The sequence below is a fragment of the Typopeltis vanoorti genome, chromosome 4 (genome assembly GCF_054136105.1).
Source record: "Typopeltis vanoorti isolate ZY-2024b chromosome 4, IOZ_Tvanoo_1.0, whole genome shotgun sequence".
NCBI classification, from domain to species: Eukaryota; Metazoa; Arthropoda; class Arachnida; order Uropygi; family Thelyphonidae; genus Typopeltis; species Typopeltis vanoorti.
The window spans coordinates 87,176,728-87,201,499 of record NC_143552.1 but is presented as its reverse complement, the minus strand read 5'-3'; the positions used below and the strand labels follow the sequence as shown (position 1 = coordinate 87,201,499).

Genomic DNA, 24,772 nt, shown 5'->3' with positions numbered 1-24,772 from the left:
TTTCCTGAATTTCCCGAATTCATAACAACAGTTTACAGCGAATGCCTGAAAAGAGGTCGATTTCCTTCAATATGGAAATGCTCAAAAATTATACCCACAGTCAAACCAGGAAAAGAAACATCCGATGAAATTAGCAAATACAGACCAATCAGTCTCATAAACATTGCTGGTAAGGTACTTGAAAAACTCCTAATAAACCGAATAATGCACTATGTCTACTCAAGAAATCTATTAAGCAGCAATCAATATGCATTTAGACCTCAGTTCAGCAGAGTAGATGCAATTATAGTGGTTAAAGAGTTCACAGAAGACAGTCTACAGCAAAAAAAAAAAGATGTACTATTGATCTCACTCGATGTACAAGGAGCCTTCGATGCTGCGTGGTGGCCAGCCATAATTAATCGGTTAATAGATTTAAAATGCCCAAAAAACTTACTCTACCTTACAAAAAATTATTTTACAGACAGAAGAGCAACCGTGACATTAAAAACCACAACTGTAGCAAAAGAAGTCAAACGAAGCTACCTGCAAAGGTTTCCTGCTGTGCGCCAGGTTTCTGGAACATCCAGTATGACTCTCTTTTAAGACTTCCTTTCACTACTGAAACAAAAGTCATATCCTTCGCTGATGATGCAATGATAATGATTTTTGGATGTGACGGCTTACAGTTAGAAGTAACAGCCAACAAAGAACTCTTTAAAATTGCAGAGTGGGCATGCGAGAAAAAAAGTTACCTTCAATAGCACCAACTCTAAAGTGCTCCATATCTCATGCAAAAAATGAAAACAACCTGTAACGGTCTTCCTAAACGGAGAGGGTCTCGAGGTAGCCAGTGAGTTAAAATACCTAGGAGTGATAATAGATGAAAAATTTACCTTCAATAAGCACATCTCATATGTTGCTTAAAAAAAGCTTACAGGTAGTAAACCTCTTAGTTAAGTCGGCAAGGATTAAGTGGGGATTTGGCCAATGAGTGCTGAAAACAATATATACCGGTGCACTATACTATCACTGATATCTTATGCTGCACTTGCCTGGAAACATACACTAAAATCAAAGATAAACTGACAAAAATTGAACAGAGTTCAACGCCTTATAGCCATATGTATAATTAAAGGATACAGGACAATATCTTTTGAGGCAGCTTGCGTTATTGCAGCTCTAACACTGATTTGCCTGAAAATACAAGAATTATCTCTTGTATGTGACGTCACTTCTGGAAGATATAATGAAAGTTACAACATCGATCCAGATTACTACGAACGCCCGCTTGACTACAGTAGGTGGCCTCATCCAGCATCCATATTAAGGAGAAGGAAAGCTCCAAAAGCGACAATTTTCAAATATACACTGATAGAAGCAAAACTGAAGGGAATGTTGGTTGTTCTTTCATTGCATACAACAGACAGTCCGTTATACAAAAACGCTGCTCTAGGCTGCATCCTCTATTCCAAAAACCAAGCAGAACAACTTGCTATAGTTCAGTCACTTACATATCCCCAGGAATTAGAACTCAACACCTCTCATCAAAAGACAGCAACAATTTACATTGATAGTAAAAGCACTATAGATGGCATAAAAAAACCAAAACAACCATATAGCATTAATAGAACAGACAGAAATCTGGTTCGGATTCTCACTCTAGAGGGATGGGAAATCAAGTTCTGCTGGGTGAACATGCATAGTGGGGTAGCAGGAAATGAGAGAGAGCAGATCATCTGGCTAAAGAAGCAGCTAGAAACAAGTTTCCAAAAGTACTCAAAATCTGCTCTAAAAAACACTTGCAGAAGAGAAAAGCCTAGACTTGTGGGAAGAAGAAGAATGGAAGACATCAAAAAACAGATCAACAACAAAAGAATTCTTGCCAAGCATCAGAAGCGGACTTCGGTTGAAAAGACACGCCATTTCTCCAGGTTTAACCACGCTACTAACGGGACATGAAAAACTAAGACACTACTTACACAGATTCCATATCCTGGAATCGCCATCATGCACTTGTAGTCCACACCTTCAACAGACTGTTGACTACATACTCTACGACTGTCAACTACTGGACTCCATCCGGATGCCCCTAATACAACATGTCATCACTTCCAGAGACAAGTGGCCAGTATCAAAACAGAGACTTATCGAAAAGTATTTCTCAGAATTAATTAAATTTGCCAATAAGATCAACTTCCAGTGCTCGTAATCTAACATAAATTACTGATATTGCGTGAATCATATGGTGTTAATATATGGATATATAAATGTAAATATGAATATTGATATAAAAATATAAATGTAAGTAATGAATTTGATACAAAAATATAAATGTTAATCAGTTCTTGTAAGCTACATGTAATATAAGCATTGTATGCAATGGAGCATGTAGGAATAAATTACCTCTTGGTAGGGTTACTATTGGGAGGAAAATGCAGCTTGCATATGCACCCCCCCCCCCCCCCACACACACACAGAGAGAGTTGTGCCACCTAGTGTGGATTCCTTTTGTTTATTGTTTGGTTTACCCTTTTGATATATTGTTAGAATTGTCCTTGTTTAATGTTTATTTGATATTGAATGAGATGGTGCATTCAAAGAACTGTTGTTGGCAAGGGGGGGGGGTTTGAATGCAGTTTAGATGTATAAACATAGAGTTCAGTCATTCAGCAACACTAAAATTATTCAGAGGGTGTTAGCTATGGAATATTAGATGTGAAAATTATTTGACATCAAATCAGTTCTGTTAGTATCTGCTTTGTTTCCTGAAAAAGTTTTATTTTTATTTCATTTCAGATTGCTTATGTTTCTGCATCATCTACTCTAACTACTCATCCTAAGCCAATGGAACATGCACCTTTGAGAAATGCTGATGTATTAATATTGAGTAGCCTTACTCAAACACCAGTAGTTAATCCTGACAGCATGCTGGGTGAGCTGTGTATAACAGTTGGTAAGAATCATATTGTTGATTTCCCAAGCCTCCAACTTGATGATTTCCCATAATATTTATTTTCAAAGTAATATCTCTCCCACTGACATGTTCCCAAGTAACGTACAACAATGGATGTTGTATGTTTCTTGGTGTAATGAATTTTTTGATATGCAGAGGCCATGGTAACAAAAAAGTTGTCTACATTTTTTTCTGTACTTGTAAGATGGCATAAGTAATAGATATTATGGATCCATTAGGTTTTTGCATTGTTGTTAATGAAATTATCACTGAGACTTAGTTATGCTTATATTTCAAAAAAAAGAAAAAAAGTAATGTGTGTTTTTTTGGTATTGCACATTTTGTATATACCGTGAAAATGTGTTGTTGCTCTTGATATTTCCAGAGCATGGGATCATGTCAAGCATCTTCCTCATTTGTGTAAGCTGTCTGCACCGATACCATGTCTTCTGAAATAAAAAGAAAACGTATCCTATTTAAGCTTTTCCATAGATAACGTGGACGCTCAATCCCTTTCGGATTTTGGTTGTAAAGGAAATATTCGTTTAAGTCCAGCAGCTATTTTTCCTTCCAAGTTTCTAGCCATTTTGAATTAACGTTGAAATCACTATTTACAAGTTCTTCAGCCAATATTATTGGAAGCCATCGGTATTTAAGGTGATTTATACTTATAATGTGGGAGGTTGTCATGTATTGGTAACAGGGGATTACTGTTTATTTTTCTGTACTCTTTCACAAGAGCATTTTGTCTCCTCAAATTCAGTGGTGCATTGTTGCTCAAGGTTGGAAGCCATTAGAGTGGAGTGGATTTGATATCTGTTATTGTCCATGTTGCTGCATTTATTTGCATGTTGATTTTCTTGATAACTGTCCCAGCAGAATATTGTTCATCATACTGGTGAACACAATTTTTGTATGATGTTATTATGGGTTCTGATCTTTAAAGAGATGCTCTCCATATCTTTCGAAAGATAGTGTTGTATCCAAGGTAACACCCTGATATTTAGGGAAATCTTGGTGTCACACTTGTGTTGTTAAAGTTTCCTGTTTGCTAATTTGGTGTTTAGGGGGAAAGAGCTAACCTCAGTCTTATTGAGGTTTGGTGTTAGTCCCCATTTATAAAAGTATTCCCAATGGTTCTAAGATCATTTGTGAGAATATCTTCAGTTACTTTGATGTTCTTATGTTGGTTGGTGAGGGCTATATTATCAGCATAAACAAATTTTCTTGACCTAGTTGTCAGTAGATCAGATGTATATACATTGAATAAGATTTATGCCAATACTGAGCCATGTGGGAGACTATTGTTCAGGTTTCTCTGTTTGCTCATTTTGTTTCCCAGTACCACATAAAAGAACTTGTCAGAAAGTATGTTACCAGTAAGTTATACGATGGATTAGCATGGTATGGTTTGTATAGCAATCCCTCTTTCCATACTGTGTTGTGCACAGCGGTAAGGTCAACAAACACAACATAAGTTTTCAAACATCTCTGAAAGCCTGCCTCGATATAGGTAGTAAGGCTTAGTACTTGGTCTGTACAACTATGTTGAGCCCTAAAACCTGCTTGCTCAATTGGGATAACTTTGGATATTTTTGGTACAGTTCTGTTAAGGAGGAGCTTTTTGAGGAGCTTATAACAGCAGCTTACGAGCGCAGTTGGGCAGTAGCTCTCTGCTTGATCTTGAAGCTGGTTGGGTTTTAATATGGCTATTATTTTGGTTCTCTTAAAGGCACTTGGAAGATTTTCTGTCCTTAAAATATGAGGAAAGAATCTTGTTAACCATTAATGAGAATTTTTCCACAATTAACCAAGAATACTGGATGAATATCATCAAAGCCTGCTGCTGCTTTGCCACATTTAGTCTCCTTTAAGGCCATAGTTGTTTTGTCTGCAGTAAATTCTCTTGAAAATTGGGCACTATCAGCTGCACTTTTGTTATAAGTTTCTGAGTAACCTTTAACCTTCACATGTGTGTTGATGATCTCAAGAGGCTCTAGTCAGCCAGGCTATTCGACAGGCAATTCGATCTTGAGTCACCAAAAGATCTTTACGGGTGACTAGGTTACTTCCACCTAACTTCTTTAATAGGTTCCATGCTTTTTCTACTTGATTTTTTAAAGTCTAAAACATCTGTAGTTTTTATCATTTTTCTCTGCACCTTTTATCAAACTTCCAGAGTAATTCACCTGCTATGTCATAGTTGCCAGATTCTAAATAGACTTGCTATAACTGTTCATCTTTATTCCAGCCAGGTATGTATTCCTTTTGGAAACATCCAGTTCTTGGGAAAAATCCTGCTAGTTCACTTTCCTGAAATTCCATCTTGGTCATGGAATGGACTGTATTATTGGTATTTGCATTCCTACTTCTACTCCTACTGGATGGTGTTGACTATGTGAAAAATCATCAAGGACTCATCTTATTGTATCTAGCAGCTGATTTTGTAAAAAATTTGAGTAACAAAGCAGAGGTTTGGGTTGTATTCCTTATTCCATGCTACAGTAGGGATCCCACTTTTTGAAAACAAAAAATCGGGACACAATAAATTTTATAGAATTAAGGGTTAAGAGGAATAAATTTTATTCGTTAACATTATGTATTTTAAAATAAAAAAATTAAATATTTATTTGAATTTGAATTTGATTTGTTAATGTAGATAACATAAATGTTTATACATATGTCAAATAAATAGCATTCTAATAACAGCACTTAAACACAGATGACAATACTTAAACATGTAACACTTAAATCAAACATTAATAAGTATATGAAATATAAAGACAGAATAAAGATATAAAATGTTAATATGTCAATAAAACGGGAACTACAATGTAAATGCAATAAAATATAAACAACACGAGCCTTATGCGTATTGTGTAGATGCATAATATCTGAAATTATATGAAAAATAAATTAACTTAATTAAATTTAATTTAAAAATAAAAAAAAACAAATTTATAATTAAATTTTAATATATACCTCCTCTCTTCCTTATTCTGACTCTTCTTGTACATTACAGCTGGTCGTTGCCTGTCCCATTTTACTGCTACTTGCAGAATCATTATTATATTTGGTTGAAGAATGGATTTTGTGCAAGAGTTGTCGATTCTTAGATACCATATTGAAAAACTCTGAACATGACATGTTTCTATAATGGGTTTTAACAAGCACGATAGATTCAACTGTATCCAGTTGCAAGTGATTCCTTTCATTTGTCCATAACGAATTTATCAATGAAAAAATTCGTTCAATAGAAGCATTTGATCCTGGTAAGGTCAAACAAAAACTTATAATTGAAGCTATTTCACTGTAAGTAATTTGTTCCTTTTTAAAATGATCAAAGATTTCTTTCCACCTATCCTCAAGTTTACAACTGGCATTATTCCATTCATTAATTTTATACTCAGTTGCATACATTTTAACATGGCTGTACTCATCAAATAAGTTCTCTTCATTTAAGTTGAAATTTGGTAAGATGGTCTTAATTTCTTTGACACATTCCATTAAATTTTCCCAAGATACAGGTGTGTTCAAGCAAGCCCATTCCATTTTAGTAAATACACTAAACTGATTTTGAGTCCATTCTTGAATATATTGAATTGCAGTGAAGTAGAAATTGGAGATGTTGTCTCTAAATGATGATTCAGTCAATTAAACCTTCTTCACAAAGAATTTTCATTTCAATTTTCACTTAGCTGGGTAAATACTTCTCATTTTCACACAATAAAATTTTCGTAATAAGAATGTCTATCTCTTTTTTTACCTCATAACCTGCGATTTGCTGGATTGCTTCAGAAAACATTTTCATCTGATTTTTTTAAAAATAGAAGATAAATGAAAGACTTCTTATCACGGAAAAACTTATTCAAAATAGTTGGACATTTATCTTGAGACAAGAAATAGGATTTAAGCCCATCGTACATTTCAATAAAATGAATTAAACATGGCTGCAGTGAAAGCCATCGTGTTTTGCTATGACCTAAAATAGTCTTGTATTCAGTTTCGACAAAATTCCAAAAAGATTTCAGACTTTTGACTCTAACAGTGAATTGGTGAAAATGCTGGAAAACTTTACCCAAAATTGTTTGAATATCTATCGGTAAGATATCAGTAGCAGTTTGTACAGCATTATATATAATGTGAGCTGCACAACCTGCACCTATTAATTTTCTGTTTAATTTGTTTTGTAATTTAGTAAAAACATTAATTTTACCTTTCCTTTTTAATCCACCAAAATTTGTGTTGGTATTATCTGCTGAAATGCCTATTATTTTATCAGTAATGTTATATTTTTGGGCAGCATTTAAAATGTGATCACAAATTAGATCAGAAGTTTCCCCAGGAAGGCTAGAAAATTCTAATATTTCTGTTGAAATCCCTTTATCAACAGCGAAATACCTCACATTGATAGGTACAATCTTAAGATCAATACGATTAGATGCATCTATGGATATGCAACAATATTTTACATTCCTCAGATTTTCCAATATTTCACTTTTTACCCGTAGTGATAACACATTGATAATAATAGCCTTGCACTTCGTTTGTGCACGTGAAAATTTCTTATTCTTTTTTTTTAAAATAGAGGACGTACAATCCATAGATTGGAAACTGTGATTGTGGTTAACTGCATGAAAAACAAATGTAGCCTCTTGTGCAGCCAACTCCATTTTTTGGCTACCTAACTTTTGATACCTAAAAAATGATGTCATTGATTGACTTGAACTTTTTGCAGACACAGCAGACTTGTGCTTTTTTGTATTGACATGGTCAGTTATATCTGTCTTACCTCCGTGGCCAATGTTAAATTCTGCATGGCACACGCTACATTTTGCTCTTGAGCTATCATCACAATCACTGCTTTTTGTTATGAAAATGAAAGGAAAAAGATCCTTCAATTTTCCATTGAAATTACTCTTTCTTTTGGGCATTTTGTAACAAACGGTATAACTTTATTAATTTAAAAAATACAATATTCACAATTAATACGAGAATGCAAGAATACGAAATGAACAGTTCAAAACTAGGTTATATCACATACCCTGTAGCGATATAAAAACAATTTAGTGCCTGACACATGAAGCTTAGTTCACATAGCGTACGATATCCAACGGTCTGAAATGTTTCTCATTGGTTGAAAGAAAATGAACTATCTTGGCGCGTTAATATTCAAAAAACATGTCGACCAATGAGAAACATTTCAGATCGTCGGATATCGGATATCATACGCTATGTGAACTAAGCTTGAGACAAAAGATTGCTAAAAATTTACGGCCGACCAGATGAACGAAATAGATGGCGTGGTTGCGATTAGTTAACCATACAGTTGGGCGACTGTCTCCCTCATTCTGACATTCTTTTCTCTGGCTGAATGAAATGTATGGAACTAAATCGTTTTCCCAAAATTCTAACATTGTGGTAATTCACCGAACTACAAAATAAATATGTCTCTGCTTTTTGTTTTGTAAACATACATTTTTAAAAGCACCCAAAAATATTACGACTTGTATTTATTCTTATTAGAAATGTTAATATTTTTATGTTCTAAAAAATCCGGGACATATAGTGTCCCAAACTAAATATATCAGGACGCCAGGACAGAAGTAATAAAACCGGGGCTGTTCCTATGCTACAGTCTTAAAGGTTCCTTTATTCTTTGCATTGAATGTTAAGCTCAGACTGTTTTGCTCAGCCCAGTTTGTTAATGCTTCACTATTTTCATCATTGTTATTGTCATTCCACAGGATGTGATGGCTGTTAAAATCCCCTATGTAGATAGTAGGATGGGGAAATGTGGGAATTACTTCTGGTGGCCATTCTACAAGAGGAGACTTATTGATACTAACCACTGTGAGATCTTCAACTCTCGCTGTGATAGTGGGTATATTCTGATTATTATGTACTGATATTAAGTGGGCATTCTGTATATTATTACATACATAAGTTGCACAGCCATGAGCTTGATGATATGTAGTTCCTAGAATATCATACCTTGCAATTCTTCTTCTAGATTTCAGTTGTTGTTCATTATCTGTGTGTGCGTGTCACACACACACACAGATAAAATTATAGTGTGTGTCACACACACACACGTGTGACACACACTATATTATTTTCTGGAAAGAATTTTGAGAGATATTGACTTTTAATAAAGCTAATTCCTTCAGTGTTGAGTTGGCGAATCTGGAAATTATTACCCAGCTTTCTTGTCTTGTGGTCTTTTTCAGGACCACAAGACAAGAAACCGTTCAGTGATTGTGTAGTTTGTGATTCCATGTGTCTGTAGCCAGGAGATCATTAAGATAGGTCTGTCTGCCAGCAATCACTCCAGTAATGCTAAATGCTAAACCATGGTGCACCCTGGTTAATGCTAAATAACTATTGCTTATTTAGCATTATCCAGGGTGCACCATGTGTAGGGAAGCTAGAAATGCACCCCATTAGGTAGATAATATTGACAGATCAGAAAATGCTGATAATGGAGATAATGCTAAAAGTGTAGTGGTGAAAGATCAGGAGAACAAAGAGGACCTTAATAAGGACATAATGCTCTTATGTGTAGTCCTTCACAGGACAAAGTGTGAAATTGAAAGATTGCAGAACCATCAAGAAATTAGGATAGTGGAAAAGAGAAAATATTCAGAGGTTCAAGGTAAGTAAGAAAGTATGATAAAATTTTGTTTTCCAGACTGTGAAGGTGAAATATGAATTTAAAATGTAAGTTTAATATCTTCAGTTTGTATATCAAGTTTGGGGCATACACTATTAACCTTCATAATACAGTACACACAGATAATGAATAATAGTGGGGATAGCATTTATCCCTATTTTATATCTGATCTGGTTTAAATCAAATCACCTTTTTTTAGGCAATTAAAATCTCCAGTTCTAATTTCATATTTTACATAGTACAATGTATAGCAAGCCCCATTTATACCTTATAATTGTGTTTTGAAGAGTGCCTTTTATGAATGTCGTTCTATGCATCGATTTTTTAAGTATATTAGGTTGATAAAACAATCCATAGAGCAAGAAACTATTAAAGAACTACAGAACCTATCATTCAAGGCTCCCTAGAATATATGGTTCTCCAAAACTACATAAAAATAATTGTTTGCTCAGACCTAGTGTAGATTCCATAAGCAGTCCCACCTATAAAATCTCAAGATTTTTGTCTAATCTTCTACACCTTCTCATTACCACTTCTACACCTTCTCATTACCACTTTTTTGATATAAAAAAAAATCCACAGAATTTTTCACAGGAATAAAGACATGAAACTTATATGATGGTGTGTTTTGATATAATCTCTCTCTCTCTCTCTCTCTCTCTCTTTCTTTCTCTCTCCATGAATGTTTCTCATACTGAGACGACAGAATTTCTAGCCCAAGAATTTCCACCATTGTTAACCTATTAAAATCACAATCTGAAGCTGTACTTCAGTGACCTAACCTTAATTGCAATGACTGCCATTCCATTGTTAAAGTCTAGGAAATTGTAATCCTCAACTATATTAAATAGGTTGTATTTTAATTAATTTCAATTCCTACTCAGTACTGTTATTATCGTAAGATGCAACTTCATGTATAGAGGGATTCTAATGTAATGCATATGCTTTACCATTTTTTTTGTTCAAATTTCTCACTGTTGTGCTTTGCTTGTATTGATCATATCTCACAATGCATAAAACAAAATATTTGTACAATTAATAATTTTTATTATGTTATATGTGTGATTTTATAGTTAATGGAAACTCCATTAGTCTCATTATACAAGAAAATATTAGAAACCTGAAATGTAGAAGGGCAGGTGGAGTGGGTAATATGCAACCCAAAAAAAATGTGGAAGTTTAGAAGTTTTTTGGGGCAAACACTGAATGAATTATTACACCAGTTTATATTTAAAAAAAAAAAAATCTGAATTTGAATTTGAAAATTATAGAGAAATTTTTTATTTCCATGATGAATGTTCCAGGAAACATTTTATGCAGGGGCACTATGTCAGGTGCTCTGAGAAATTATTGTTCAATGAAATGTATAGTCAGGGAAACTTACTGTTTCTGATTGCTGAAAAAAAAAGCAAGGGAGTGTGCAGTAACTTAAGATATAATTATAAATAGAATGACATAATGAATAAGAGAAAATGATATTATGTTAAGGATCACTCCATTAAATGAAGAATCAGTTTTGTCAAGGAAAAAAAAGAGAAAACTGTGAAAATAGGAGGATTTAGGTCAAGATTCAACTCTATTTGAACTAAGTATGTTTTAAGTATTCTCTGAACACTAATGAGCATAGTAGTAGACTGGCATGTGTATGCAATAATGTCAGAAGCATTAGGAATAAAGGATAGATGGTATTGATAAATGTAGTAAAAACTAAAAATTATAGGCATTAGTGAGACCTATTGATGGAGGAAGATATTTCTACAGGGATAACCAACAAGAAGGGACAGGAATCATTGCAGAGGAATTAAATCCAACAACAAAGAAGTCTGTTGTCATACTAAGCAATGCAGAAAATGGATTTGAAGCTGTCTGGTATGAATGGAGGTTAATAGGACAAAATACACAATAAGGTGCTGCTGCAGTTTATACATCATAGTCTGCAACAGCACCTGATTTCTCCACTAGAGGATAGAGAGATTAAACAAGGAAGAGTAAACTTAGAAAAAGTTTATTCTTCTTTTACTTTGAAAAGTGTAAAGTGTCAGATGCACAAGAAATAGCTAAGAGCTGTTAGGTAAGGTATATCTATTCTGGATAGACATCAGCTCTCTAAATGCTGAGGAAGAATTGGATGAAGAATAGAGGTATTACAAGAGATCGACTTGAATACAGCAGTTGGAGCAGATGTAATGCACATAAAAGTTAGCAGTGCCCCCTGACTTACTTGTTCATCTTAAGTCTGAGCACATGCAAGATTCCTAATGAATAGGAGAGCAAACAAATTCCATTACACAAGGACATAACTAAGATTGATGCAGCAAATTTATAGACCAATTAATATTTCTGGTTTGGTAATCTAAGGTATTGGAAAGACTGATTAGGAATCACATCCAAAGATGAGTAGACAACAGGATCCTCTGTAGGATTGCATGGTTTTGTTAAAGGTAGGTCTTGCTTTAGCAATCTTTTCATATTCTGTAATAGTAAGAGTTGGACAAGAGAACAGATACCACAATATTAATAAACATTACTGTTGGGTATTAATTTGAGAGGATTCCATATTGGAGATTGTTATACGAACTCAAAGGAATAAATTTGCAAAATGAACTTTGACATGGATTGGGGATTGGCTAGCTGACAGGTTTCAGAAAATGATATTTATGGTGATACCGAATCTTTGAGCAGGAGGGGAACTAGTGGTGTAACACAAATATCTGTGCTTGGTTGTTGATTTGGTTTCTGGATAGACCCATTAGCTCACTGGAAATTGGGGAAGAATTGAATGAAGAATAGAGGTATTGAGCCATTGGTGTTTAATTTGTGTATCAATGATATTAGGGAGGATCTTCAGTATAATATCAGGTTATTTGATAATGATGTAATTTAGGGAAAGTGGTAAGAAATATATTTGATTCAGAATCCTACAGGTTCATTTGAACAGATGTTGGTTATATGTGAAAAGAATAATGAATACTAGTTCATTATTACCAAGTGTAAGATTATGCATATAATGTATAACCTTTCATATATAGTGCAGAATAATGAATCCTATGAACTGGTCGCATTATTCAAATTCACACTATTTGAACTTATATGTAAAATATGGTAATTGATTCCAGCTTGATGGAAATAAGCAATGAAAATTTTTAAACGTAAGTTTTTATATGTTTGTTAATGAAGCATTACAGTAAAGGATAAAAAGAATACATTTATAATTTAAATTTACTGTTAGCCAACATTACAGAGCACAAAAAATTCTAAATATCATTTCTGAAGGTAAGATTACATTGACAAAAACATCTTTATTGTAAGTCTGCACTACTAAAATATTTTAGTAGTGCAGACTGGACTGCTTTTTCCTTTCTTAGAAATGTAAATTCTGCAAGGCATTGTTTTCCGGAATAAACCAGTTTCATTCATCTTAAATATTTGTTGAACAGTGTATCCACCATCTTCAGTTATTATTATTTTAAACATTAGGATATATAGATACTGCATACTCATTTGTGCTGGCTTAATCACCAGTAATTTTAACATTATGCTGCTGAACTCAATTTTTAACACTTCGGTTCCATGTGGATGTTTGCAAACCACAAAAAGCTGATGCAGCTTTTCATTTTTCTTTTATTTCTCCTACATGTTTTAAAATATTCCGTACTTTAGATTCAGGCATTCCAATATCTCGTCCTATTTTAGAGTGATTTTGCTATGGCCACTTTCATGTCGTTCAATTACATCAAATTTTTGCTCTAATGTAATAACAAAAAAGCCCTCTGTAGCTCAGTGGAAGTGGCACTTGCATCCTCTGCACTAGACCTCCAAAGATAGACTTATAGTTCAGATCTAGTTGCTGGCTGGAGGAACTTATTCTAAGCCTTTTTTCTACTGGTTCCTGAGTTAGTCGATCTCTGGCACAGGCAAGTGGTTTTTTTTTTTCTCCCAGAAACTCCGTTTTTTTTTTGTCTTGTAAACTCAAGAAAATCAACTGTAGAACCCACATTATTTCAGACAGCAACATATCCTGTTAGGGTTAGGTACCAAGAGATGGCTGCACTTGTTTGTCGGTCTCTTCATTGGTGGCCAGCTATCTCTTATTGGCTACCTATAGAGATTGAACTGCCCACTCAGTCTCCAAAAGCTAGATAGGGTGTAAAGGCTTTGCCTACTCCCTATAAGGGAATAAAATACATTAGCTTAGCTAGCTAGCTTATGTAATAAAAAACCTTTTTTGTGCTTGCAGTGTTTTTATCTGAAGAAATCTTCCTTTTGCCATTTTGATAAGGGTACTTTAAAAACAGTTAAAACAAATTACAAAAACTAACGTGCAGTCTGAAATAGCAGTGCTCTAACAGTAACTCGATAACCTGAAGTGTACGTGTACTAGCTTCACGTTAACTGAAATTTGGTTTGCATTAAATGTGACCTGATATCATTGTACAATTTTCACTATGAATATCGCATTATTTGAACTTGCATTAATTACAGCCTAGCTGTATGTGTATTTTAGATAGAGGACATTGCAGGGCACAATATTACATTAATGAGAATTAGTTGCCTAATGAAGACAGAGACTTAGGGGTTATTGCAGACAGTGGTCATTCCATTGGATAATCACACTCTTAAAGATAAGACTGACTTGTAGGAATAAGAAGGCATTCTCTGTTCAAAGGAAATAGGGAAAAATTAGTAACCAAGAATTGGGTTTTGGAATTGGATTTTGAGGGTAGCTTGAAGGAGTGTGTTCTTTGACATTGAGGAATAGACCGAGGAGAGGAAATATGATAGAAACACAATTTAGTAAAGGGAATCTTACATTATAGACACAAGTGAGAATTTGAAGTTATGGCTGGTGAAGTAAAACGCAGAGTCATTCATGGAAGCTGGCTAGGATTATGATTAGGAAACGCAGTGTCCTAATCTTAAAGTGTGTGTGTGTGTGGTAATCATGTTGAATGGACTACTGTTAGATATAATGTCACTTCAGTGAATCTATTAAAGGAAAGCTATGATAGGTATTAAATCTAAATGGTGCCTTCCCCTGATGGTTCCTTGGACACTCAAGGTAAGCAGTTTAGAATACCTCTGAAAGTTTTTTGTATTTCATTTATGGAGTGAAAATTTCCTACTCTTTTTGCTTGTGAATCACTAGCTGGTTGACCTCTATTGCTCAGTCTGTTCTGATGATGATACCCCTTCGATAGAAAGACATGGATTCAGAGAATTTTTAGAAAGGCATTTTTAGCTTAAGGGGAGTTACTGGTTTCATATGCTGGTGGTAAGGATGAAAAACCAGGAAGCTGACATTTTTCATCCTGCAAAGATATACTAGTCTGTTTAATAGAAATGACCTTGCAGGCTTAGTTGCTTTGGCTACTTGGATATTTTACAAAATAAACCTGAATCAAGTTTTTTATTTATTTATTTTTTTTAATATGACGTCTTACTATGTTCTGTCCATTTTATTTTTAGCCCTTACTGTTCGAAATGGAGGTAATGTATTGATCCCTTGCTATCCATCTGGTGTAACATATGATGTTTTTGAATGTCTCTCTACTCATTTGGAAACAACAGGCCAAATGTCAGTTCCATTGTTTTTTCTGTCTCCTGTAGCAGACAATTCACTGGCTTATTCTAATATTTTAGCAGAGTGGTAAGAAATTTTCTGTTTTAAATTGTTATATATTTATGTAGCCTAATCTTTTATTTATTTAATTTACCAAATTTTATTAATTTAATTTTATTGATAGCATCAAATAGTTTATCAAAATGTATTTCTGTTGTGGTAAAAAATATGTGAATTAGGCTTGGGAATAACTAGAATAGCCATGTCTTTTGACAACGCTTTCTTACAATTTAGTTGTGCATGGCTGCATATAATGTATTTTGAGGCTTATTTTTATTTTTTTTAAGAATCATACACTTCCAAAACAGTAACAATCTTAGCCTGGTGGTTGAGTCATTAATGTACCTACATTGTAACCATAACATTCATGGTTCAATCCAATAAGTGGGACAATGGCCTCAAATTCATCTGCCACCTGAAGATAATCACAAACATCCACGTTCCTGGCAGGATTTATATGTATAGCCTGTTGCTGCAGGTTTTAATTTTGCCACAGATAGGGATGTTGTGATTGTCTTTTGGAGGCCCAAGATGGCTTGAAAAAATTCCATGTTTGATCTCTAGAGCAGAATTTCTGGACTCTCTAAGAAATAATAAAATCCTTATCTTGCCCGTGGTATACTAATGTATTTTAGCTTATTGTACTACAACTTATCATGGTTGACATATAAAAAAAATGAATTGAATACTTTTTCCTAATTATAAAAATGAAGAATGGCATAAATAATTTTTACATCAAGTGTTGCTTTTAGTTTAATGAGTAACACAATTAAAAATCAATTTTGTGCACCATGACTGAATGTTTTCACTTTTCAGATTGAAGGATTTGGAGCATATGTTATGGAACACTCTTCCTTTTGTCTTGAAAGCATTGTTATTGAGCAACATATTTATTCAGAGATATATGGTATGGGACAAAAAAAAAACAGTACTGATCTTCAACATCCCGTTCAGTAAATGTACTATGAGATATGCCGTTTGACTGCATGCACATAGAAGAGCATATATAGAGTCTATGCTACCACATTTTGCCGACACTGGAAGAAGAGATGTTTATTGTTGACCATTCTTTTCATTCAGATGGAGTTGGTAGATCAAATGATCCAAGCCTACGACATGTTTGTGAGTAGTTTGTTCATTGTTTCCGTAAGCATGTCTTAAGCAATAGTGTCATTATTGCTTTAATTGAGAGGCTCCAATGTATTGGGAGTGTTCTGCCACAGTGCAAAGGCCATTCGGGGAGACCATGAACTGTTAATAGAAATGAGAATCACGGACATGTGTTGGAGCAAGCGCTACAGTTGCCAAAATTCAGTCAATGCTGAACAGCAATAAAACTTGGGATATCGAGGTGATCACTACAGAGAACCCTTAAGGAGCTGGGTGCCTTTTCATACTTCATTCAGGTTGGGAAGTGTTTAACAGCAATGGACTTCATGAATATGAAGATCTGTCCTTCCTACATAATGTCTGTTCTTGGATGAAACGCATTTCCATCTGAGCGGTTATATAAACAGACAAGCCTATGGGTGTCTTGATTGGAATGTTTTTGCATGACACATTCTATGCAAATCCTGGATGAACAGAACCAGCACTTTTTCAATGTAGCGGTCACTATTCGAGGTCAGAGTTACACCACCCTCTTCAATGAAGTAAAGCCCAATTATGCCATGGCTGGAAACCTCTTTTTAGCAAAGTCACAGCATGGTGCGTGGTTTCCAGCCATGGCATAATTGGGCTTTACTTCATTGAAGAGGGTAGTGTAACTGTGATCTTGGATAGCGACTGCTACATTAAGAAAGTGCTAGTTCTATTCATCCAGGATTTGTAGTATAGGATGTGTCATGCAAAAAACATTCCAATTCGTGAACAGGTATTCTAACAGGATGAAGCAACCTGTCACACATCACGTGGTTCTAGAGCCTATTTATCAGACGACTTCCCTTGAAGCTTCATTTTGAGGTTTACAGAATCCCTGTACCCATACATCTCCTGATGTATGGCACATCACTTGATGGCTTCATTTGGGATATGTTGAAGGAATGGGTATTCTGCCATGACTCACCTTCAGACCTTGTTGAACTGAGGGACAAAATTACGTGATATGTCCAGCAGATATCCCAACCCTTGTTCTCCAAGATGACAGAGAACCTTCTCATGCATTACGAAACCTGTTTTGAGAGATAAGGTGCCCATTTTGAACATGTAACCTACTGTTGTTAATGATTTATTAGACCAAAATTCCACTGATAGTTGTGGATGTACATATCATCATGTGGATGTTCATCATCATGCATATCAAGGATTTAGGCATAGCATGGCCTGTTTCAGCCTTAGAAGTCATCATTGAATCATTTAAGAAGACGTCCTGGTTTTCTTTTTCCTAATGGCTTCTACTTTAAGGCTTATTTTGGTAATCTTTCTGTTTTCATTCTTTGAACGTGTTCCATCCATTTATGTTTATATTTTTTAATTTTTTCTATTACTGGTTCTTGGTTTAATTCTTTCATAATATCTTCATTTCTTTTGTGATCAAATAGGGTATACTTTGCAGTTTTTCTCATAAACTTCATTTCTGCTGTTGTTAATCTTTGTTTGTTTTTTTGTTTTATTGTCCAGATTTCGCTTCCATACATTAAGACTGGTAGGGCTAATGTATTGTATACTTTTAGTCTGGTTTGTTTTTGAACTAGGTTTGGTTTAAATATAGAGTTAATTACACCTGTTATTTTTACATATTTTGCAATTTTTACGTTTATATCTTTTTCATTTTCATATGTGATCATACATCCTAGGTAGTTAAATGAATTCACCTGTTCTAAGATATTGTTATCTATTACTATTTTAGTTCTTGCCGGATCTTTTCCTTTAAAGGCCATAGTTTTTGATTTTTCCATTGATATTATCATACCATAATCTTTGGATATCTCATTTAGATTTCAAATAGCTTTCTGTAAGTTATCTTCAGAATTTGTAATTATTATTTGGTCGTCGGCAAAGAGGAGAGTGTTTAAGTTAACTGTAGGAGAAAGTTTAATTCCTTGATGTAAATTTTTACTCCATTTTATTATTATTTCATTTAAGTAGATATTAAAAAGAGTTGCTGAGAGGGGACATCCCTGTCGGATCCCTTGGTTTATCTCTCTTCTATATATGATAGCTTGTGATTTAATCTTATTTGTATTTGATTATTTTCATATATACTTGTGATAGCTTTTAGGATATTATTTGGTATTTGTCTTTCTTTTAATATGTTAAATAATATGTTTCTTTTAACTTTGTCAAATGCTTTTCAAAGTCAATCAATGCAATATGTGTTTCCAAATTATATTCTCTTCTTTTCTCTACTATTAATTTTAGGCAAAAGGCTGGGTCTATACATGATCGTCCTTTTCTAAATCCATTCTGTACTTCTAGAATAAAGTTTTCGGAATATTTCATTAGTTTGTTATTTAAGATTCTGCTATATATTTTGTAACAGGAATTACATGTAAACATATATTTCTTTTTGTTAATACAGTCATTCCTCAACTTACGTCCATTCGAAGATACGTCCATGATCCCATAATGGAATGAATAACATTTTCGAGTATACTTTCTAACAAAACACAAGTGTAAAATAAAAAGGTTTTTATTTAGCAACAATGCATTCAACGGTAACCTCCTTTGGCAGTCGGCATGTGGCTTCAACAGTTCCTCTGTTGATTTTGTGTTTAAAAAATAGGTTATTTGTGTATTTATCCTTAAATATTTTGTGATATTTTGTGCAATATGACCCTCCCCTACACACCCAATAAAAAAACCTAGTGAAGAATCACAGAAAAAGAGGCAAACAATTGATCTTGAAACGAAGTTGCAAGTTCAACGATAGTGACGAAGCAACGACAAGGTCCTATTGGTGATTGGAAAAGCTACTTCCGTCATGCATAGAGAAACTTAACCAAAAGTGCATACCTTTTAGCATTATGACCATAACTAGTCATAGTGATTGGTTGAACTGGAGGAACAAAGAATGCGGACGAAGAATGAGAAAAGGAAGAGGAAAAATCGAAACAAGGAGAGGTAGTAAGAATTCACAATGAAGGGTCTTGCAGAAATGTTCTCTTCAGTTATCGATGTTCTCCAAGTGGCTGAAGATAGAATCCAATGTTGAACGCTACTTATTAGTAGAAAGGAAAGTACATGATTGCTTGCTATAAAGAAATTTATGATGAAAAGAAGAGGAATAAGCAAAGCACATTGGACATTTTCATAAAAAACAAAAAACAAAAGTTGCACCAGAAGAGCTGCAGTATGGTCCTTCACATAGGGAAGGTAATGAAGATGTGATTGTGGAGGAAGATTTGGGTGATTATTCTTCTGTTTTATAGTGACAATAATGCACAGTACAGTTTTATAATAAGTTTTAAAGTCTCCCTAATCCCTATAACGATTTAATGTATCGACTTACGTCCAAACCGACTTATGTCCTGCCGGATGGAACAGAACTCTGATGTAAGTCAAGGGATGACTGTAAACCTGTTTGCTCTATAACATATATTGTTGTAATTATTTAATTTTTTTTTTTTTATCCATACTGTATAAGTGAAATTATAAATATTGCATATAAATATATATCAAAGTTGCAGAAGTGTCAGTATTGGTACAAAGTCAAAGTGAACGCTACTGGACAACGGAACAACATGGCTTAGTTACTATCCAACAACAGATCTGAGACCCTAGTCTGCAGCTTGCGAAGAAGAGTCAATTCATGTTGAAGGAGAAAAAGAAATAAGCTGATGAATGAATTGGTCACCAACATGCAAATATATGTAAAATTTTCCAACTGTTATACAAGCAAAATAGTTATCGCTTTAAAAACTACAATGCTCATAAAAGAAAAGTTAATTTTCCGAAGTGTAATAATAAACAACTCATCCCACAAGATGGATTGATTACCCAATTATTGGAATGATTCTCCTTCTTCTGACATGCGCAGGTATCGAAGGCTGTCGTATCTGTGATCGTACAGTAGGTGCTCTGATGAGTGCATGGTGTGTCAATAAGATGGGTTACTGACATGATGAAAATCAGTCATCAATCAGGCCACTTATATATATATATATATATATATATGAGATGTTGACTTTTCTTATAATGGCAAATACCTGTTAGATTTCTGCTAAGGACATAGACTGGTTATTACTAACACAATGTTTCATCCAATATAAAAATGTGCATAAATTCACATGGAGAGAAGAGGCAAGGAATAGGAAAATTCTCATTTACTATGTTATTGTCGATAGTGATGTTTTCTCACTAGTGCGGGACACTAGAGTGTACAGAGGATTTGAAATTGGAACTGATCACTATTTAGTCCTGAGCAGGATAAAATTGAATTTCATATCGAAAAGAAGAACGCATACTACACACATAGCTATCATACTTATTCTTGCATTGATTCACACTGCTTGTACTCACAACATCCAGTGGCAATCCATTCCAATCACACACCACCCTATGAGAGAAAAATCTAGTCCTCACCCCCCTTCTTAGCAGCATTCATTCTCAGCTTCCAAGGATGCCCTCTCATCTTTTCCCCACCCTCCATAAATTGAAAAATTTCATCAGTTGAAATCCTCTATAACGCTTTCAGAAGTTTGTACGTCTCAATCATATCTGCCCTCTTTCTCCTGTCTGTTAGTGTCTGCAGTCTACAAATTCTCAATCTGTCTTCATAATCAGCATTCCACAATTCCGATATCATTTTTAACACACTCTCCTTTGTACTCTCTCTCCAATATTTCAGAATCACAACGGAGACCAGACCTGCGCACAATAGTCCAAATGAGGTCTTAGCACGACCTTATAAAGAGGCAAAATGACATCCTTATCTTTACATGTGAATGTTCGTTTCAGCATTGCAATTATAATACGACATTGGATATCTAATCACGCCATAGTGAATGACTTTACATTTACTGACATTGAACCGACACCCATTTTCCCATGCTCACAATTCCAGCCTATTCAAATCATTCTGCAAGTAGTGCATATCAGCAACATTCCTGATTACCCTACCTATCTTTACATCATCAGCAAATAGCTGTATGTTGTTTGTCAAATACTTCCCAATATCATTAATGTACAGATTGAATAACAGTGAACCAAGCACTGATCCTTGTGGTACACTACTAGTTACCTTAAATCTTGCAGACTCACATCCACACTATACCAATTTTTGATATCTGTCAGTCAGCCATTCCTCTTATCCATGCTAATATTCGATAACCTAGACCCATTTTCTGCAATTTATGCAGCAGTGTGCCATGCTGTATTCTGTCAAAAGCCTTAGCAAAATCCAGAAGTATCATGGTGTAACCATTCCCCTTGTCTAGTTCAATAGTAACATTGCTATAGAATGTGAGCAAGTTGCTAAAACATGACCTTCCCTTAGTAAACCCATGTTGTTCATTGCAAAGTAGAGATTCACTGTCAACCCATTTCTGAATGCGAGCCCTAACCAATTTTTCCAAAATCTTAACCACTACTCCTGAGATACTAATTGGTCGATAGTTGGATACACTGTTCTTTGCATCACCCTTGTGCAATGGAATTACTATACATTCCTTCCATTCCTGTGGCATCTTCCCTGTTTTGAGACTGATATTGAACAGACTATTCAAAGGAATGGCCAGTTGAGCTCTTTTAACACTCTTTTATCACATGTGCTGATATCCCATCAGTCCCTATTGCTGAATTCTTATTCAATTTGTGCAACAGCTCTAATACCTCATCCTCATACACCTGCGTTTCTTCATCTAGTGAAGAGGTAACAGTTAGCCCAAGTGTTGCATACACCAGGTTGATAGCTTGTAACAAGATGGGTACTCATTAACTGAACAACCTCCTGCATCTGTAACCCTCATGCCATAAGGATTTAGAAGAGCTATTCTTTGATATTTATTCTTTCTTTTACTTGCAGCATATCAATAGAATTCTTGTGGGTTGTCTTTAGCACGCAGAGCCAGTTTCTTTCATACTCAGACTTTACTTTCCGTACAACAGTTGTAACTTCTAGCCTGCTGCTTATAAGATCCATAACAGATATCATCCTTATGCACACTGTATTCCTTCCGCATCATTCTTTTCTTATGAATCTTTTGCTTAATAAGATTACACATCCATTTGACTCCTAATCTATTTATTCTTCAAACTCTCGGGACATATTCTGATATCGCATCATTCAAGTGTTGTTTAAATGCTTCCCATGCATTCTCGATATTCTTTCCATCCAGCAACCGATCCCATTCCACTGAACTCAGTGTACTCCTCCGTTTGTCATAATTTCCTGTTTTGTAGTTCAGCATGTAACTTTTTCTGAATGGAACATTCATAAACTTAGTCATTTCTCAAGTGACTAAGTGACTAACATTTCCATAAATCTTTTCATTTTGCAATTGTTATAACTGTGCTAGGCATGTTTATGATTTATATTTAGAGGGCGACTGTTCACTGCGAGAAAAGAAGTTTGTATACTTTGTTAAAAACGAAAGCAAGGACACATGTGGTGTAAAAAATGGCTTTGACATGGGTTTTTTAGAGGCACAAAACATCTGCCGCATTATTTGCAAACAATTCCAATAGTGAGTCAGATGAAGAATATGTTGAAGAATTCTTTTTAGATATAGATTATGACAGTGGTATTGATCTCTCATTGGAAAGTTCTGATAGTGATGAAGACAAGTTTGGTTTGTCCAAACTAGGGGATAGTGCTGTATACTGGCTGGTTCAGTATATTTATGTCATCCTTGCTTTTTTTTTATGAGAACACTTGGTATTTTTCAAGATATCCCTAATTAATTGCTCATTAGAACTATTTGAATTACATTTTGATGAAGATATAATGTACATTTTAGGTCAGGAAATGAACATGATAGTTATGCAGTTCATTGCCGCTACAAACCTGAAAAGTTTTTCTCGTTGTTTTCATTGGAAAGATATAGACAGCAGTGAGCTGAAGGTGTTTTTAGCATTATTACAAGACATACTTCAGAAATCAGAAATAAAATGATATTTTTTTAAAAAAAAAGATTGATCAAGACACCACTTTTTTTTTTTCAGAAGTGATGTCTGAATGTAGGTATTCCTTGATGATGAAATTTTTACACTTTGCCGACAAGGATTCTTATTATCCCAGTCGAAAACTTAAAAAAAATAGTTTTTTTTTTTTACTCTCTCAAAAAGAAGTTACAGGAAGTTTATACACCAGAACAAGATAATTGTGTGGATGAAAGCCTAATTTTTTGCAAGGGCCAACTTGGTTGGAAACAGTACATGCTGCTGAGTGCTCTCATTTCGGTTTGAAATGATATTTTGAGCTTTAGTGGCTACGTCTGTGAACTAATATTTTATACAGGTAAAGGATCTTAAGTATCCAGTTTATTGTCTAATGCTTCTTTTGTTACACAAATTGTTGTTATTACCTTAGCATCTTCTCTGCTGAATCTTCTACTTCATTAACTTAGATAATTATTTCAATAGTCCCAAGTTCGCAGTCTTAGTTACCAAGAAAGCTGATGTTTATGTGACTGCTAAGATGACCCCAAAAAAAAATACCTGAATAACTCAAATCGAAGAAAGGAGAAATTTTTGTCTTTCAGCATGGGCAAAGATGTCACTATGCTGAGCACCATCCATGGGAATGAAATGGAAGATGTGGAGACAAGGAAAGGCACCATGAAAAAAACTGGCTGTGGTATTAAAGTACAACAACACCATGGGAAGTGTTGATCGCTTAGACCAAATTAACACATTATCCTACTACCTGGAACAAACAGAGATATTATGTAAAAATATTTAGACACCTTTTACATATCTCTGTGTACAATGCTTTTGTACTACACAGAAAGTTAGGTGGTAATCTTGATCACATAGCTTTTAGTCTGGATCTCATAGACAAAATCATTGAAACCTACCATACCCCGAGGGCTAATAAGAAAGGCGGAAGACCAGCTGAAGGAGGGAACTCAATCAGACTGACAGAAAGGCACTTTCCAGAATATATATATATATCCCCTACTGCAAAACAAGCGGAGCTAAGAAGAAAATGTGCCATTTGTTGCAAAGATCAGTTTTTGGAAAGAAGGTGCCCCGATTGCCAGATAGGGTTGTGTGCTTCACTGTGGTCCAAAATCTACCATACATTTAGAAATGTCTGAAGAAATATCACTGAATGTAGGTTATTATAGTTATTCTATGTATAAAAATCATTTATTAGTTAATATTCTCTTTAGTAAATCTTTGACAGTTTTTGTATAAAAATTGTAAATACTTTTTTATGCCTTGTTAATCAAGCAGTATTGAAATTTGAAAAAAACCCAACCTTAGGGTAAAGTACCTGAAACTGGAACCTAACCATCAGAGGGTTAATATGCTTTGAAACAAAAAAGCAAGGCATGCAATTAGTTACCATCATCTACAAGACAACAAAAGCTTTGACACTGCAGAAGTCTCGATTAAAAACAGTGCTGACTGTTTTCTTTGGATTCATGGATTTGTTCAT

General features: G+C 34.6%; 1 protein-coding gene across 2 annotated transcripts in view; it reads left to right on the top strand.

Annotated features, from left to right (window-relative positions):
• IntS9 (integrator complex subunit 9) overlaps positions 1-24,772 on the top strand; it is a 405,017-nt gene that overhangs the window by 166,421 nt on the left and 213,824 nt on the right. For both annotated transcript variants that reach the window (XM_090391326.1, XM_090391327.1), the window contains exons 9-10: positions 2,779-2,935; positions 15,075-15,255. In XM_090391326.1, the coding sequence (XP_090247452.1) occupies positions 2,779-2,935; positions 15,075-15,255 (338 nt within the window). The remainder of the gene's footprint in view (positions 1-2,778; positions 2,936-15,074; positions 15,256-24,772) is intronic.